Below are 19,912 nucleotides of genomic sequence, written 5' to 3' on the forward strand. Positions count from 1 at the left end.
GGGACGAGACGAGCAGGAGCAGTTATGGTTATTATTACGCCCTGCCCATTAAAAATGCAGTGCCGCGTAAGATTATTGAAAAACCTATAAATTTGAGCGGCACTACAATTGCGCTCGTCACCTTGAGACATCAGATAAGTCTCATTTGCCGAGTAATTTCACTAGCATTTCATTACTTTCAGTATTGCTTACAAATTACTGCTTCACGGCAGATATAGACGCTGTTGTAGTACCCATAATCTAGCCGGCATCTGGTGCAAAGGAGGCGCCCACTGGTATATTTGCGTGAATTTGTAAGCAACACCTGTTCAGATACAAATTATATTAACACTTGTTAGTGTTACCATATCTATTGGTAGGTATTCCAATACTGCCTATATATAAAACATACATAACTATATAAAACAATCATATAATATGTCTCATGATAAAAACAGCGTTCGTAAGAAATATTTTCGTTCGACTTACTTTGAAAATTCGACTACCACTAAAGTCTTTTTATTTTTTGAATTAATACATAGGCACATAAGTAAATTGCATAACCATAATGATAACACCAGGAACAGACATAAACTTATAATGCTTTCTACTCGGCTGAGTGGAGTTTATAAGTCTTTTGTGGGGCGATGTATTGATTGGGAATGAAACGACCGCCCTCAGGCTATTAATATTAAGTTTAATTGTAACCATATTTTTTATGAAAAAAAAGCCCGCTGAGTTTGTTGCGCCCGTTCATCTCAGGTGTGAGGACTGAGGCATTATTTTGTGTGGGTGTTAGTTTTTGATTTTCAATAAGTGATATCGCATCCTATTTTGAATAAAACTATATGAATTTGAATTTGAATACAGACTATGACACTTACAAATAATTCTATTTGTAACAGGATTTTCAAAATTGGTTTAGTAGATGCAGAGGATAACCCTCACCATACATACTGTGTGACACTATAGTATGTGACTCTCTACAACCTAACAAACTTCACCTTTTTATAATATAGTATAGATAATTAACATACCTAACATACCATCAGACATATATTATAACGGCTTAACATTATTTTCAGTGATTGGATATTTTGACGGTACTAACCAGAGGCCTGAGAGTTGAACAAAGCATACAAAATTTATCAACGATACGTCACTCGAACGGTTGGCTCAGCTGGAAGCCCTGCATCGTTTATAAAATTTGTTTTCAGTTTTATTTGTGTAATTAATCTCACAAGTGAGGGTTATCACTTTAAAACATAACAAACTGTAACTTATATATTTCTAAACGGTGTATAAGATCTTCTAATACCACTTTATTACACTACGATATTGTTTGTAATTAATTTGCTAAAATTATAATATCCTTCGACTAAAAAAAGTGTGTGCATTTAATCTTTTTGCGAGATTGAATTAAAACTTGTTAATTCATTAGCTATTTTTATATCACAAACAACAAAACAAAAAATCATCAAAAGTTATATGTGTAATAAGTGAAATTTTATATATTTTATAAATATTTACGTATGGGACCTCCAAACTTTTTTTTTTCCTTTTTTATGTGATTTTCACAATTCCCAATGCGGTTCACAGAATACATCTTTTTCACTTAATTTGTGTTTTAATCCTAGAAGTGAGGGTTATTACTTTAAAAACTTAACAAATTGTTGAGAATACGTCTACTTACCAAGTTTCAACAGTATAGTTCTTATAGTTTAGGACGGACAGATAGACAGACATGACGAATCTATAGGGGCTCCATTTTTTGCCGTTTGGCTACGGAACCCTAAAAATGTATCACAAATGCTTACAACATTCTATAATTAGTTTTATTTTTATAATAAATCAAATCAATCCGTAAACAGCTGTAATACGAGGTATCAAACATACAAAAGCACGCATTCGAATTTAGAACATTCTCTCGTATTTGAAGTCGGTTGAAAAATGAGCCTACATGATAGGGTTAATGCTTGTTGTAAAGCCAGGGAATTTGCATAGTTATGTGTATGCAGATAAGACATGAAATGCGATAGCGGCTATTTAAATTGTTTCCGTATTTTCGGCATTATGGCTAGTGCGTACATACCACAGAACATACGTGTTAGAAATATGAGTGTATAGTTTACAGTTTGTTGACACGCGGTTTGTTCTAAATTTCGTAACATAGGAAACGAATTGCTTAAGCCAAATCATGTTATGTAAATGTCTGCTACAAAATAACGTTAATGTTTTGTTTTGTTGTACGAAGGACGTAAAGCATTTATAAAGACCACACATTTCCATTTTCCATCAAAAGGACTTTATTTTGATAATAATCTATTTCTTATGGAAATTACAGAAAATATGAAGGGCCAAGTTCTCAACATTAAAATTTAACAGTAGGAGGCTTTGCACAGGATGCCGGCTAGATTATTGGTACCACAACGGTGCCTATTTCTGCCGTGAAGCAGTTATGTGTAAACATTACTGAGTTTCGGTCTGAAGGGCGCCGTAGCTAGTGAAATTACTGGGCAAATGAGACTTAACATCTTATGTCTCAAGGTGATGAGAGCAATTGTAGTGCCGCTCACAATTTTTAGTGATATTCAAGAATCCTGAGCGGTACTGCATTGCGCAGGGCATATAAATTACCATCAGCTGAACGTCCTGCTCGTCTCCTCCCTTATTCTCATAAAAAAATTAAAGGAACTTTAATTTTCGAATTCATTTCCAATTATTAATTACCAGGAGCTTAACTCGTGTTGATGTTTTTAAGATAAGTGTCAAATGTCATAGAAATGAAAATAGTCTTTTTTCATATTTTCTTATGACTAGGGTAATCTAATAAGCATTTTAGAATCCTAAGATTTAATTTAGTTTAAAAACTGTAATATATTGCCTTATTAAAATGTTTTTCACCGACTTTCAAAAAGGAGGAGGTCCTCAATTTGCCTATATTCTTTTATGTTTTTCTAAACTATTGACTGTGTGAACCGATTTTGATAATTCTTGTTTTATTTTAAAGCTGAAAATATATGCTTATATAAATAACCTTAAAATTTATTTATTCACTATTGCTTAAAGGCTTCAACAAATTAAAAAGATGAGTGGATTTGATTGATTTAAATTTTCCAATATTTTTTTTATATAATACAGACAAAATACAACTGTCTGTAATTGTGAAAATAAATACAAGGAAATCCTTTTTTAATTTAGTATTCAACCATTCAGACAATTTTATACAGATAGGAAGTTATCTCTCTCTCTCTCTCACACACACACACGCACACACATATATCTTTGTTAAGTTTTTAAGTTAATTCAGAAGGCGTCAGAAAAATAGAGTGTAATTCAGGGATTCCAATATTCAAAATTCTAATTGACAAAACCAATATTTCAAAATCGACAACCCTCGTTTTCTTTTTATAAAAAACGGAAATGTAAATTTATCGCGTAAATTTACGCTACTTAAAGATGTTCATGTTTTTTTTACAAATTGCAAAGAATTTCATATCAATTCTATTTTTTGCCCCAAAAGTAGAATGTTTCCAAAAAAATTACTTTTACTTGATATTGATTTTTTAAAATTAACCTAATTCCAAAATATACAATCATATCAAACGATTTTCCAAGAGTGATGTAATTTTAAATCGTCAAACATATTTTTTATTCGTTACTACATTAATTAAAAACAGAAGACTAATCTTCTGTTTACATAGATATAATTAATTTAACACTACAGCTTTGATGTTGGGAAATTTTAAAAATGGAAGTCGTGACTAAATGCAAATGTAATCTAAAATTTAAATTATGTACTCATACCTACATTGATTAAGGTTTAAGACGATATGATATTTTTAAGAGATTTATTAATTATTTATGGAATATTGAGAAATAATGCAATCATGTTTGTATTAAATTGATGTCACTTCAAAGTAATGTCAAGGTGAGTTTTGAAATATAAGTGGAAGTTGCAAAATATAATTTTGAATGATGTTCTAGTCTTAATATATATAAATTACGTGACACGTTGTTTGTCCGCGATGGACTCCTAAAGTAATGAACGGATTTAAATGGGGATTACTTCATGGAGTGCAGTTAGGTCCAACTTGACAGATAGGATACTTTTTATTTCGAATTGGGATTCATAATTATTTTTATTTTCAATATTTGTTTTGCATGGACATTTCTGTGAGAGAATTTAGTGACGCACGGTTTGACAGTTCTGCTGTGAAACAATTTCTTTATAACAACAGGGAGCATTCTTTACGAAATAATTCTTGATGTATATTATATATATTATTATATATGAAATATTATTGGCAAATTCCTATAAAACAGTATTTTTTTATTATCTACAGAACAACGTCTGTCGAGTCAGCTAGTATTATATATAACTAGCAATATCCCGCGGTTTTACTCGCGTAAATACCGATCTCGTGGTAGTTAGTTTTGTTAACATAAAAGTTTTATTTCACTTGGCTATTATTGCATTATTTTCTTTAGATTTATTTTTTAGATTGACAGATTTTTAAATTCATTATATCTTTTCAATGGAATGTCTGATTTTAAGAATTTAAAAAGTATTTTATAGGTATTAAAACGGACTTTAAAAAAACATTTGATGGGATACTGATTAATTCAAAGATATGAATAATATGGTTTTGTTACTGTCGGCTCTTTTATCAATTTTTAAAATGTAAAAAAGTAGTTATAGTTGCATAACTACCGTAGTTGGATTTATAGTATAGCGGGCTTGTTTGAAGATTGATACGTTCTATAATACTGTAGAACATTTTCTTGTAGTATCGTCAATAGTTCCCGCAACGCACTCTATGACAGATTTTTGATGACTAATACTTTCACAACCTGGCTTATATTAAGGAATTTTTAATAGTGGTCCTTATATTTTTGAAAATATTATATAGCCTATGTCACTCAGTGAAAATGCAGCTTTTTAATGCTGAAAGAAATTTTAAAATCGGTCCAGTAGTTTTTGTGTGAAAGCATTACAAACTAGGTACATACAAAACCACAAATGTTTCCTCTTTATAATATTAGTTTAGATCAATGACATTCTATACACATATAAGGTTATATGATTCGCAGTCTGATAGCGAAACGGCAAGTGTGCTGTACGACAATGTAAGCACACTTTTCTCCTTTGTCGTGTGTCAACTGTCACTGTCCGAATAAAATCTGAATTGATTATACGTTTTACATTGCTGCTTATTGACCAGGAACTTTTTAACTAAATGGCAAGGAAATATTCTATGTTGGACAGTTTAGTTTTTAGTCTATTGTTGTCAGATTTTAAAACTAGGCCACTATTTGCAGCCTATGTGATAAAGCCATTTTAAGGAATTGTTGAAATGCACTTACACAAGAATATCAAAAATAAATAAAATAATACGGAGACACTGATATTGAACTACCGTGGGAGGGTCTTTTGCACAGGATGCCCGTTAGATTGTGGGTTATTTCTTCCCTGAAGCAGTAATGTGTTAGCATTGTTGTATTTCGATATGAAGGACGCCGTAGCTAGTGAAATTACTGATCAAATGAGTCTTAACATGTTATGTCACAAGGTCACGAGCGCAATTGTAGTGCCGCTCAGAATTTTTGGGTTTTGAGAAGTCTGAGCGAAACTGCATTGTAATGGGCAGGGCGTTTTAAATTAATACCAGCTGAACGTCCATCTCCTCTCGTCCTTGACTGTTATAAAAAAATACGGGTTGCACTTCGGGAGTGCCGGAAGCAGTCAAAACTTGAACATTAGCGTTGTGTATTTTTGAATGTTTTGGAATGGTTATGGAATAATTATAATTATAAAAGTATTAGCATTTATGTAGATAAATAAAATATTAATTTAATGTGCTATCTTATACAAAAATGTCAATTTATATAACATAAAAAATTTAACACTTCAGAACTATTACAATTATTTTACGTTAAAAAGTTTATCTCTCTGAAAAATCAACTTACATCAATAATTTCAATGACTGTCTTACGATTTTTCGATCAGGCCACGTGTCCTGACACGAGTTTAACATTTCAACAAAAAAATGTGCTCAACGCCGCTACAGAAGTTTTCACTTCAAAAATTTAAAATAATTTTGTTCTATATTTAAAAACCAAAGATTTGAAGAACCGAGAACGTTTATATATAAAAATGGCCACTAATTTAAACAGTCACAGAACTATCACCCTTGAGATCAATTACTTCCCTAACTTCATTCTAGATACGGTTAGATACTGTAGTAACTGGATTACATAAATGTCATTTCCTTTGAGGCAAACCGGTAGAGGGCGCTTGTATAATAACGTTATTTACAACCTCGGAACTACATCAGATCACGACCCAGTTGTACAGCACAAGATATAATTTATTAAGCGAAAATATAGCATTGGTTTGAGTTTATTTGCATACATTTTAGGGTGTTATGCTAATATTACCTCTCGTTTCCACCGCAAACTTATCTGATTCAAGGCATTTCGTATCGTATGTTAGTTTATTGCCTTTTGTTAATTTATTATTAAATCAGCTTATATGTTTAATTAATCTATTTAAATACTTCAATTTAGATAAAAATAAATCCAATAAGGATAACAAATAACATTAATTAAATAGCGAAGAATTACAAAAAAAATCTTACCTCTAGCTTTGAGGCCAAAACTATCAATCACAACTAGGCTCGAAATCCGTACGTTTAAAAGCTATGACACCTTCATTACAACATCAAATTTGGTACGGCTTCTGCATTCGTACCAATAGAAGGATGAGCAAAACTTTTGTATTACTATAATCAAATCACAGTCCATTGTGTGCTAATTTCAAACTAAAACCCTAAAAGCAATTCGCTCATAAAGATGTTTCACGTTAAAACAACAGGCCCCTACAGAACCACAACCGATGATTATGATTATGGGTAACATAACGACGACATGACTCATCCACAAACCAATCTAAGGCTTAGCGCACCCGAACACATCACACGGTTCACTCCACTCTGAGATATATGTTCTGTCAATGCCTATTATTTTACGTGTATTAAAAGATTGCTTATAATTAGGATGATTTGAGTGAATGTATAAGAAAGGTATTAAAACAAGCTATAAGACCTAAACTTATGATGAAGACTTATTAACAAAATGAGGGTCAGAACTGAGTCAGTGTGCCGCACAGCACTTTCGATTTTGGTGTATCTGATAAAAGCTAGTGCCATATGGCACTCCCCGATTTTGGAAGAACTTAGAAAAATCGATTATATTTTCTGAGACTACCTTTTGTAACAAGGCGCCCAATTAATTATGGATTTTAAGCTGATATTTATTTATCAGTAAATATTTATTCATTCCAGTGCCATTCATAATTTATGAAGAAATCATGTAATAATAATATTATATTGTTTTAGAAATACTTTTACAATTATAAAATTATTACAATAATTTTAATACAGCCTTACATGTAGCTTAATAGTTTGAAATAGCGTAGCATTAGGTGGAACAAAGTACTTTTATAATTCAATTAAAATTTCTTGACGACATAACAGATAGTAACAGCCAGTTTTTTAACGGATATATCGCTGTCAACGTTCCGAAGGTATCACCTCATAACATGAAGCTGACAGTATCAAGTGTTACAACGAGTTTAGTTTCAATATTATTCAGTGTAAAATATGGTAAGTGACAGGATAAAGAAACTGTTGGCTATGTTATAAGATCATCATCATCATCATATCAGCAGGAAGACGCCCACAGGTGGACAAAGGCCTCCCACAAAGATCACCACGACGAACGGTCCTGCGCTGTCCTCATCATATCAAGTAGGCTTTCAAGTCAATGGTCCCATATATTTGACAATCGTTGTGTCTGTCTGTCAAACAACGGATCAAAGCATGAAGCAGTTGACAGGTTCGATTCTCACTGGAATTTTCCATATTCTACTTCAGTAGTCACATTCGGTAAGACATCATTGAACTTCGAATATTACCCAGTGAACACATGTATCTCTAAAAGAAACTTTTTATGGATTTTTTTTATGGAAGAGGAAAAAAAACCGAAAGTAAGGGTCACCTGAAACCCACAGTATCTTTCACCATCAGAGGAATTACAGGAGAGTTGACGGCCTTTTAAAAAGGTTAACGCCCTTTTTTCAAGGTAGGCATCGTCCCAGAAACACCACACAAGGAAGTTCATTCCACAGCTTGGAAGAAAGTTCATGGAAAGCCGCACCGTAGACGAAAGCAAGATTACCAGATGGTAGAGATGATAATCTAATTTGAGTCCACAATTTCTCATGTCTCTAGTCAAATGTTCGATCATAGAGACCAATTCATATTATTTCCGCACCACAAAGTGTGGCGCCACTTAGTATAGTCAATATTAGAGAATACGAGTTTGATAATCTTGGTGCTGTCGAGCATTTGAGTTTTAAAATAGACTTATCGAATGCGTCTACGGGTATGTCTTCATTCGAATGTGATATCCTGGTGGAAGGAATGCTGCTTATAAATGGGGAAAATAACAGGGAGACAAACCACCGTTCATAAATGTTAAAGTCTTTACAACATTCGGCCTGAGTTTTGTTTGAGCCTTCCTTGAAGCAATTTTCTTATAAAAGACCCGGATTCATGCTCTCTCTCTCGCAAGAGAAATCATAAAAGCTTGGCCGTCTTGTCTTGGCTTTTTAGACTTATTCTGGAAGGTATTCTTGTCGTCAATATTAGTTATTGTTAGTTAATACAATCACTCGAATCATGGGTGCATTATAATGACGTAATAGGCGCGGCTGAAACCTACCATGAAGAAAAATTCTGATTATTAAATCCCAACCTAAATTTTTGCACGGACAAGCAATCTAAAAATATAGTCTTGTGTTTTAAAAGCTTCGTCCAAATCGTTATTTATATACATTAAATGTCGGCTTGAGATATACACAGCACAATACAGATTTACCAATCCATATATTTTACCCAACTCAGCTCATACAATAAAAGCAACTTAAATATTTTTTTAATATTTATAATAATACCTACTGCTTAATTTATTTGAATGAATTTTAATCATCATGTCATAGTTTTCCTTGTTAACTTTCAATAATTAAGATGATAAACCAAGAATCATTTATATAAATCGCAAGTAATTTAGAATAATTGATTGTAGCTATTTTTAATTACAAATAAACAAATAACCGATGTTTAAATTTATTAAGAATTCGTTTTAGAACTTCTAATAATCTATTTAATATTTCCAACATAATTAATTCCATCTAACTCATTATTTGTGCATAATTAAAACTTTTATAAAGATACATTTTTTATCAACAACAACTATCGGCCCTTCCCAATATACTATCTTCAGATAGAGATAAATTACTACGTTCTACTGTCAGTCATTAGCTGTCAATAATTTGAAGCTGTCCTAATATACCCGATAAGTCATTCTTATCGCCTTATTGGGACGCGTGAATTGCAATTTCCATACAAACTTCTATCGCTGGTAAGCTATACGTCGTCCCATTGATAGACAGCGTGTACGGATAAGGTGAGTTACCGTCGATAAGTTTATTGGCACAGAAAATTCAACGATAGTTACGATTATTATCTCAAGTAAGAGATAGACTGAATATTGGGAACGGCCGTAACAAAGTATGTTATGAATCGATCGCGAAAAGTAGGTCATAGGTGACAGTAGAAACCTTATCGGAGCCTAAATTGGATTACACAAAGTTGAACTTGAAACAAACCTAATTTACTGACATCTATAACGGCTCAAGTTAAAATAGTAAACCACTTTCATTATTTCTATTGTTTTAATTTTGCTTTGTCTCCTTTGCTATTTAATTCAGTAATGTTATTATTTGTAACATTTTTTTTCGACTTTGGATATTTTTAGAATAAATGAGTGAGACGAGATTGAGTCTCGTGCCAGAGTTTGGCGAGTCAACATCTCCTGCCTCGTCTAGAGGCGAAACACGTTTCGAATTGATTAAGGACAAATATTGGCGGAATTATCCCTAAAGAAAACTCAAACCAATTTGATAATTATGGATGGCAAAGAAACGCCTTTTTTATATAATTGTATTTCCAACATTTTTTTTATTTATAGCATATTATACATATTACAGCATCGTCAATATTTTGCTACGATTGCAACAGCGCATTTGACCCCCGCTGCGGGGAGGAGTTTGATCATTTCAATCTCGGAGTCGTAAACTGCTCCCTCAAGGATCCCATAGACCATATCCCACCAATGGAATCCACATTCTGCAGAGTCATCAAAATGGATAGTAAGTTTCTTTTTAATTTATAGTCTTTGATTGAACTATGCTTGATGCCAGAGTTATAAAAATACATGTGTATATAAGTTTGTAAAGGCAGATTTCACTATTGAAGAAATTAGAACACTTTGGAACTAAGTTTACGTCTATAAACGAGATTCAGAATAAATTTGCATTTCACCAACACACACTAAACGCAGATAGCCCTAACGCGATTAGATGCTGTTTGCCGAATTTTCGACATTTAACATATTTAGGTTAAGATATTTATTCTTATAAAGATTTTTTACAATTCACTTATATGAGAACTAAAAATCTAAATAAGATATACATAACGTTCGCATCGCTCTCCGCTCGTAATATACATTGTGCAAATTTCCTTAAATATAAATATTAAACTACAGTATACCGTGAAATAAATCACTGTAACTTGTTTATAAATAGATTATTTGTTGATTAAATAAGTGTTTTAAGTGAAATGTGTATATTTAAATAGTAAATTATTGAATATACTTAATATTAAAATAAATGTGCCACGAGTATTGTTGAGTTTTGTGCCAAAGTTTAACAGTCGTAAATTTAAAAACAAAAATGGATTGTTTTTTTTATTTGATCGCGTTTAAGAGCTGTCACTCTCTTTATCACAACAGAAAAGTTGACATAATATTAGAATTATGATTTTGTTTCATACCTATCGGCAATAGTGTTGACAGTTAGTGATTTAATCTCATGACATGTTAACTCAGTTTTCGTGAAATCGCTTAGTCCTTAATCGAGATCAAGAATGGAATTTAAACTTGACAAAATAAAACTGGGTTTTATTAAACCCAGTTTGAAGTGTCATTGGTGAAATCGGGCTAAGACGCCACAGCCATTTGTAGCAGATTGTCTTTACAACATTTTGTTCTTTGTCTTGTTACGTATTCATGTGTTTTTGATAAGCTGGCCTGCAAATGCTGTCGAAATTCTGCCTATTGGTAGAAGGGGTCTATAGTTTAAGAGTATGTTTCACAATGTACAAGTAAAGTTGCGGATTGTCATGGGCTAGATACATTAATGGACACATTAAAGTTTTGAGTAACACAGGTTGCATTTCACAATCAATTCTGTTTCTAGTACGAAATGCTAAAATTAATTCTCATTGAATAGTACTGAGTGGTCACGCTCGGATATGTAGGGTAAAGTCGGCTCGATTTGACTAAGTGCGATCAGTGATAAAATGTTCTTAAATTATGATATTACAAGAGTCTTTATTCGTATAATTTAATTTCTATTGATGAATTTTTTACGTCTATCGTGTTCTGTTTTAATAAAACAACGCGTTTTGGTATAAGTTCATTTCAAGAATAAATAAAAGATTTTGTCCTGTGCTTCTCCGGGACCTAAAAAGAATGGGGAAGTCTCAGGTCCAAGGGTGTGTAAAATTCGACTAATGGCATTTACCAGTCCTCCAGAAAGAAGCTTCCCTTTTTGCACAGGATGCTAGATTATAAGTACCTCGAAGGAAGCCTATTTCTGACGTGAAGGAGTAATAGTAGCTAGTGCAAATACTGGGCAAATGAGACTTAACATCTTATAACTCAAGGTGACGAGCGCAATTGTAGTGCCGCTCAGAATTTTACGGTTACAAGAATTCTGAGCGGCATTACATTGTAATAAAGCATATCAATTACCATTAGCTAAACGTCCTGCTCGTCCTATTTTCATAAAAAAGATATGAATTTACATTTTATACTAAATTTCTGTGAAAATAATCGTTAAATTTGTGATTCCAGTTTATGGCAAGGTGAGAGTGGTACGTAAATGTGGTTACGTGGCAGACGACTACAAGATGAACTCCTGCAAGCGACAAACTGGTACCGGAGAACTGTTTGTAACATATTGCTCTTGCAATACAGATCTATGTAACAGCTCCTCTAAATGTGACAGGGATTTGGCTATTCTTTCAATACTGAGTTTACTTGCAGTTTATCTATTTAAAACCTCCTTTTAACAATTCTTATCAATATAATAAGATCTATAGAAACTTTCAGTCTCACTTATTAATATAAATGTTACGAATTCTTAGTTAGGATTTGACAACTGCCGTATGTGACAATTATGTAGACAAAATAATTTAGTCATCAAATTGTTTAATAATGTTATAAGATTATTGTACTAGGAAATGTTTGGTGAATTTTTATTTAATCCATTTTTTTTTCTGTGAGCAACCAATTCTAGTTTTACCTATGATGTAATAATTGATATACTTCAATGAAACTATTTAAACGTTTTGTCTATTTTTGAATTTTAAAGTTTTTTCATCCATCCTTTTTATGTATGATCAATAAAAAAAACTTTTTTAAAAACTAATGTAATTGTAATTGTAATTGTAAGTATTACTTGAAATTTATTAAAATTGTGAACTGATTGAGGCTTTAGACAGTGGACGAATGTAAACGTCACTAAAGTATATGTAATACTCATCTCAACTAAGTTTTCCCTTTGAAATGCTATTCTAAAAATATTTCAAATATTAAAGGTAGATTCTCATATTTAGAAAATTAGTTTCGAGTCATGATAGTTTCGGAGTTTCCCTGCGATATCGAGTCAGAAATGAGGAGATCCGTAGGAGAACCATAGTGTTAAGACATAGCCCAAATGATTGCTAAGCTAAAGTGGCACTGGGCAGAGCAAACAGTTCGACGGACACATGGCCAGTGGGGCAGTAAAGCCTCGAATGGTGACAACGTGCCGGAAGACGCAGTGTTGCTAGTCACCCCACAAGATGGACAGACTATCTGGTCAAGATCGCCGGAATACGTTGGATGAAAGCAGCGCAGGATCGATCTTCGTGTAAATCTTTAGCGGAGGCCTTTGTCCAGCAGTTGACATCTTCCGGCTGATGATGAGTGTCATGAGAGCCGATGGCGAGAATGGATGTGGTAACCAGAGTGACATTTACATTGTCAAGCCAGTTATAGCTAGGTATTGCTTCAGTCTGTACGCACATTATAGTAGAATCTACAGCGTTGATACAGCTTTGTAGCGTCCACGTGAATGACGTCGCAGTTTTCTGAATTTGACAGTATTATAATTATATAATATTGACACACTTTTTACACAAATTATCTTGCCCCAAGTTAAGCATATATAGCCTGTTTTATGGGTTACAAGACAATGATATATTTAATACAATATACTTACTTAAACATACATAAATTCATATACACATACATAAATACATTTAAACATCCATGACTCGGAAACAAACATCCATATTCATCATATAAATGCTTGCACCTACCGGGATTCGAACCCGGGACCTCTAGCTTAGTAGGTAGGATCGCTAACCACTATGAATTATGTTGTAATGTATGTTTTGTGAATAGCTAGGCTAACAGCCTGCCTATATTTGATACTATGTTGAATATAGACTTATTCAATATAATATGGTATTTTATCCCAGTATTGTAAGACTACTACGCTGAGATGGTTTGGCCATATCGAGAGAATGAATGAAGAACGATTGACGAAAAAAGTGTATAAGGCCAGTGTGAATGAAAGTGTTGAAAGGTGTAGACCTAGGCGGACGTTTTGAGACCAATTCAGGGACGTGTTGAAAAAAGGCCAGGTCAAGAGTACCCTAAGCCGAAGAGCATATATGAAAGGAATAATGCAGGTGGACGAAGCGAAACAAGTATGTAAGGATCGTAGCAAGTGGAAAGAAGTGGTCTCAGCCTACCCCTACGGGAAAGAGGCGTGATTATATGTATATATGTAAAACTACTAAATAGAGCGTGAAAGTTAAATCAAACTACATAGCTATTTAGTAGCTTATAACCATAAATTATATAAATTTCAAATAGTATACCTGGATTAGCTCCATCTCTGAAGACCTTCGGTAGGTTCCTGTAGGCAAGGAAATACTCAACGTGGGCCATTTCATGGTGAGCAGTTATTAAGTCCTTCATGTCTGGATGAGTGCACATTTTGATTCTGTAATTATTAAAGGAATTTATTTGTTAATAATTTTACATTATTTCAAACGTGATCATTTCAAATATAATTAGACTTTCTAATTAATGTAGATAGGCGTTACGTGTTTCGTATTAAATAAGTGACTAGTTTGAAAAATCTGGGTTGGGAGTTTCTTATCAGTTCTTCTCCCCATGTCAAAGACCCTTTACGAACTGATGTATCTTCTTGACATTTACCAAGTGATATTGCAATAATATGTTATGTTATTGTCACTTCCTATGGTGAGTAAATATATTTCTTTTCTATTCCATAACGCCTTACAAGCTACATAAGCAAAAATCACCCTACTCGCAAATGTTATAATGAAAATATGAATTACAACTAATCAAATAACAATTTCATGAATTAACAGTATTTTTTTTAAGTAACAATAAGAGCAAGACTTCCACTTCATCGACATCTCCAAACCGTTTCATGAATCTCGCCCAAATCGAAATTAATTTAATTTCGTTCACATATTATAATAATTTGTATTTACCTACCTATAATCATGTCTATTACAAAAGTCCCAGGCAGACGGTTGGCAGTGTATCTGTCTGTCAGCAGGTTGCTCAAAAACGCTCAGAGCCCAAAAATCTTGCGGCATTGCCGACATGTTCATGGATACGAAGAACTCTTCTGCCAGTTGGAATATTGTTAACGGGGTATAGCCCTGAAAATTTCAAAAGAATGATTTAACTAAATTACAATGAAATGTAAAATATGCTATTTACAAAAATTACAGTGTTTAAATAAATCCAATTAAAATCACTGCATTCATCTAGAGCAAGGAAATGCAAATTATGAATGCTGAAAGATTTTTTTTACATTTATCACCACTTCGGCAAAAGTTGAGCTTTAACGAGAAGTGGCAAGAAACTCATTTTCAAATCAATATTAACAGCTTCATTTACAATTTATTTAATTACAATATATTTAATGTGACCCAACAAAAATACCCAAACATCAAATACGCAATGCCTCACAGGAGTAAGTCAAAAAATTAATGTTAATTAATACATAAAAGAGTTATTGAGTACAGTAAATGCATCAACACACTCTATACATATTTTAATAAAGGTTATGCGAGAATTTTATTAGCTACTTGCTGACCCAGCAAACGTTGTATTGCCATATAAAGTAATTAAAAAAATTTTGGGGTATATCTTTATATATACCCCAAATATATAAAGATATACCTATAGATGCAACTGATTCTCAGACCTACCAAATTTATCGTACTACAAATTATTGTATTCGATTGCCGTCTTGTAACCCTGAAGCGGATTTGTGGATGGATCAGAATCAGAAAAAAAAATTTGGGATCCCCTTAACATTTAGGGGAATGAAAAATAGATGTTGTTCGATTCTCAGACCTACCAAATATGCACACAAAATTTCATGAGAATCGGTAAGCCGTTTCGGAGGAGTTTAACTACAAGCACTACACCGCAACACGAAAATTTTCTATATTCGATAGTTAAAATATATGATAAAACCATAAAATTAAATAATCTTTAATTTAAAAACATGAAGCAGAGTATCCAGACCAGAATCATCAAGCCAAAGAAGAGAAAATTTCTATTTAAGACAAACTATAGGACGCTCAATGATAGAGATAATATACTATCTATAAGCCCTTATATGTCAGCTTCCTAACAAATAAATGCGCGACAATTTACTTGCAGCTGTTATATTATATAACAAGACACACAAAGACACTAAAATCTCCTCAACGCTATTGGGCGTTGCTGGTCCCCAAGTGCCAATATTTGTGAACGAACACTTGACGCGAGCCAACAAATCCTTGCACGCTGATGCCCGAAAGAAAGCCAAAGAAAACGGTTATAAATTTGTTTGGGTAAGAAACAGTAAAATGTTTATCCGTAAAGACGAAAATTCTCCCTCCATGACTATTTTGAGCCCGGAACAACTGGAAAAGTTATTTAAATAATTTTCTTATTTATTTTAGAATTCTTGTTTATATTGTTTTCTCACCGTTCTGTTTAGATTTTAATTTTATTTAATTTATATGTCTATTAATTTAAATGTTTTTAATAATGCAACATTAGATATATACTACCAAAATATAAGGGGAATGAGAACTAAGTTGGATGAGATTAATAAAAACGTATTATTACATAATTATATGATAATTATACTAACTGAGACCTGGCTCAATAGCAATATTTATGATGGAGAAATATTTGACGATTGCTATGAGATTTATAGACGTGATAGGCAGTCTAATTCTTCATATAGTAATAGGGATGGTGGCGGTGTTCTCATTGCCGTACATAAATGTATTAAATCTCATAGAATGACCTCTTTTGAAAGTATTGCTGAAGACTTATGGGTAGAATTAGAGATTAAAATTGCTAATGGGTTTGACAAATTAAGCTTATGCGCCGTATATATGTCTCCTCCTATTGATAAAACAGTTCTTCAGGCCTTTTTCTAGAAACCATTTATTGCTGTAAATGAATCTAAGAAACATTTGATAATTGGGGATTTTAATATGAGTTTTATAAAATGGACCAGAGAGGACTATAATAAATTTCTGGAACCCATTAATTATCAAACTCCAATAGGTACCTCTTTGATTGACCACATGGCTTTTTGTAATAGTAAACAATTTAATTCTGTGTTAAATAAAAATAGTAGAGTTTTAGATTTGGTGCTGTCAGACATAAAGAGTGTGACGGTAGTGGAGACATTAGATGCTATCTCAAGTACGAATTATCATCATCCACCATTAAATGTATCGTTAGACCTGCTTCAAATGAGTTATTTAAAAGAATAAAATAATGTCCGTGAAAATTCTCTCAATTTCTTCAAGGGTGCATATGAATTAATAAAAAGTGAAATTTCATCGATAAACTGGTTGTCAGAATTAAGTAACTGTATGGATATAGATGCTATGGTAACGAAATTTTATTCCATTTTACATAAATTTATAAAACTACATGTTCCTAAACAATTCAAACGAAATTATAAATACCCTCCCTGGTTCACACATAACCTTATTCAAGTGTTGAATGAGAAAGAAAAGATAGGAAAACGCTACAAAAAATATATGAATGAAATGGATGAACTACAATATAACTTATTAAAAGAAAGATCTCGTGTGCTTATAAATAGTGCTTATGAAAAATATATAAAAAAAAATAGAAGATAATATATAAGTAAACCCAAAAATGTTCTGGCCTTACATAAAATCTAAAAGAGGTAATACAAGTGTAATTCCATCTTTAATGAAATTAAACGATAGTTTATCGAACGATGGCACTGAGATAGCTAACTTTTTTGCTGAGTTCTTTTCATATATATATAATAACACACCAAAAATTGCATCACCACAAAAGGATAGATACACTACATCAAAATTTAATAAAAATAGTACAAATCACCTACAGGTAAGCGAAACAGAAGTTAAAAATAAGTTAATGTCTCTTGTCATTAATAAAAGTGCGGGAACTGATGGTATACCTCCCGTATTCTATAAAAATTGTGCTGCGGAATTATCGATACCTTTATCAATAATATATAATAAATCTCTGAGGGATAGAAGTGAATGGAAAAAAGGGAAGGTGGTGCCTATATTCAAGAAGGGTAATAAATCGGATATTAAAAATTATAGACCAATTACTGTACTAAGTACTCCTGCCAAAATATTTGAATCTTTTGTCTGTTCCCAAATCTCATGGGACACTAAACATTTAATAAGTGAAAAACAACATGGTTTCGTTAAAAAACGATCAACCCTTACAAATTCGATGTGTTTTACTGATTCTGTTATAACTGAAATGAGCAATGATAAGGAGGTTGACGCTGTGTATACAGATTTTAGTAAGGCGTTTGACAAAGTCGACCACACCCTGCTAATAAAGAAGCTAAGAGATGCATACTGCTTCTCAGAAAGTGTATTGGTATGGTTAGAATCATATTTAGCTCATCGACCACAAGTAGTTAAAATAAGTGGGTATCAATCTAGAGAATTTCAACAAACATCAGGCGTTCCTCAAGGCTCTAATTTGGGACCATTATTGTTTACACGGTTTATAAACGATATTTCCAAAAGTATTCAAGAATCAAATTACGAGTTATATGCAGATGACATAAAAATATATCGTACAGTTACTTGTTCAGAGGATCAAACGAAACTACAGAATGATATCCATCGTGTAATGTTATGGTTTAAAAATAATGTGATGGATGCGTCCAAATGTCATTTTATAAAATTTTCTAGGAAACGAAAGAAATTGGAGAGTAAATATCATATTGATGGCATACAAATAAATCAAATAAATAAAAAAATAAAATCAACGATTTGGGTGTCATTTTAGACGAGGAGTTGAGATTAGGTAAACATATTGACAAAATAATTCACAAAAGTTTTAAAATGCTTGGGTTTTTCTTACGTAACACTAAGGCTTTTACATCAATTCCTACGCTTAAAATACTATACTATTCCCTTGTAAGATCTCAGGTTGAATACAATTCGGTAGTATGGTGCCCCTGTTACAAAAAGTACATCACTAGGATTGAGTCAGTTCAAAAAAATTTATATCCAAATTGAGTTATGTCACTAATAATTACACTATTATAAGTTACAAAGACAAATTAAAAATTTTCAATATGAAAACCTTAGAATTGCGAAGAAATGCGTCACAAATTCTTTTCTTATATAAATTATTAAATAATCAATTAGACTGTCCATTACAGATAGATAGAAATCTAAGATTGAATTATGTGTACGACCTTATCCTTGTCGTATTAGTACATATCTGCCAGTACTAGACTGTCCATTACAGATAGATAGAAATCTAAGATTGAATTATGTGTACCACCTTATCCTTGTCGTATTAGTACATATCTGCCAGTACATGTACGATTCTTCAGAAACAATTATGGCTCAAATTCACCTATCCAACTTATCTCAAAATTATATAACAGTAAATTCCATAGTAATAGTAGTATAGATATAAATTTTAATACATTTGGAATTTTAAAAAATACGCTTTTGCACCCTTATAATTTGGATGTATAAAATTATAGTTTTTAGTAATAGTAAACACATATTGTAGTAGTATTACTTAACTTACAATAATAAATGAAGGCAACGCTGTGCATACCTATAAGTTAGATATACAAATATAAATATAAGAAATTTTATATTATAAGTAGTCATAATATTAATTGTGTGTCTAGTTGGTAAGCCTTTTGTAATAAATAAATAAATAAGTGTGCAAGCACTATTCAATGTTAAACTTATTTGAAGCGCATCGTTGCTAGTGTTGGATACCAATATGTAAGATCTTATCAACCTAGACTACTCAAAGAAATATTGAGAGAAGCTATGTGGGCTTAAAAATAAAAATTGTCCCTTCAAAGAAAATGGTAATGTCCATGTGGCCAGGTGCACCGATTACAGATGGACACACATAATAATTTTAAATGAATACAAAAACTAAATCAAAGTTTATGTTGAGCTAACTCAGCTAAGTATTACGCAAGTAAAATCTGAGCAAACTCTAAGTACGCTCTTTAAATTGGATTGAAGTTGATTGAAGGATGGAAGTCTTTCATATGCTACTACAAATAAATGCATGCAGTAGTTCGAAATTTTCACCATATTTTTGGAATAAACATTTTAAATCCACAAAC

The 19,912-nt window shown here is 32.4% G+C and overlaps 2 protein-coding genes across 2 annotated transcripts in view; one reads left to right on the plus strand and one right to left on the minus strand.

Moving 5' to 3' along the window:
• Positions 1 to 19,912, minus strand: part of LOC126964982 (angiotensin-converting enzyme) — a 201,160-nt gene that overhangs the window by 150,899 nt on the left and 30,349 nt on the right. Inside the window, exons 6-7 of the mRNA XM_050808357.1 lie at positions 14,749 to 14,918; positions 14,100 to 14,224 (exon numbers count right to left, since the gene is read on the minus strand). Of these exons, the coding sequence (XP_050664314.1) occupies positions 14,100 to 14,224; positions 14,749 to 14,918 (295 nt within the window). The remainder of the gene's footprint in view (positions 1 to 14,099; positions 14,225 to 14,748; positions 14,919 to 19,912) is intronic.
• Positions 7,546 to 12,477, plus strand: LOC126965145 (uncharacterized). The gene is made up of 3 exons (XM_050808612.1): positions 7,546 to 7,646; positions 10,094 to 10,255; positions 12,022 to 12,477. Exons 1-3 carry the CDS (start codon positions 7,583 to 7,585, stop codon positions 12,237 to 12,239), a joined length of 444 nt encoding a protein of 147 aa, XP_050664569.1. The 5' UTR covers positions 7,546 to 7,582; the 3' UTR covers positions 12,240 to 12,477.

Source organism: Leptidea sinapis, chromosome 6 (assembly GCF_905404315.1).
Source record: "Leptidea sinapis chromosome 6, ilLepSina1.1, whole genome shotgun sequence".
Classification (NCBI taxonomy): Eukaryota; Metazoa; Arthropoda; class Insecta; order Lepidoptera; family Pieridae; genus Leptidea; species Leptidea sinapis.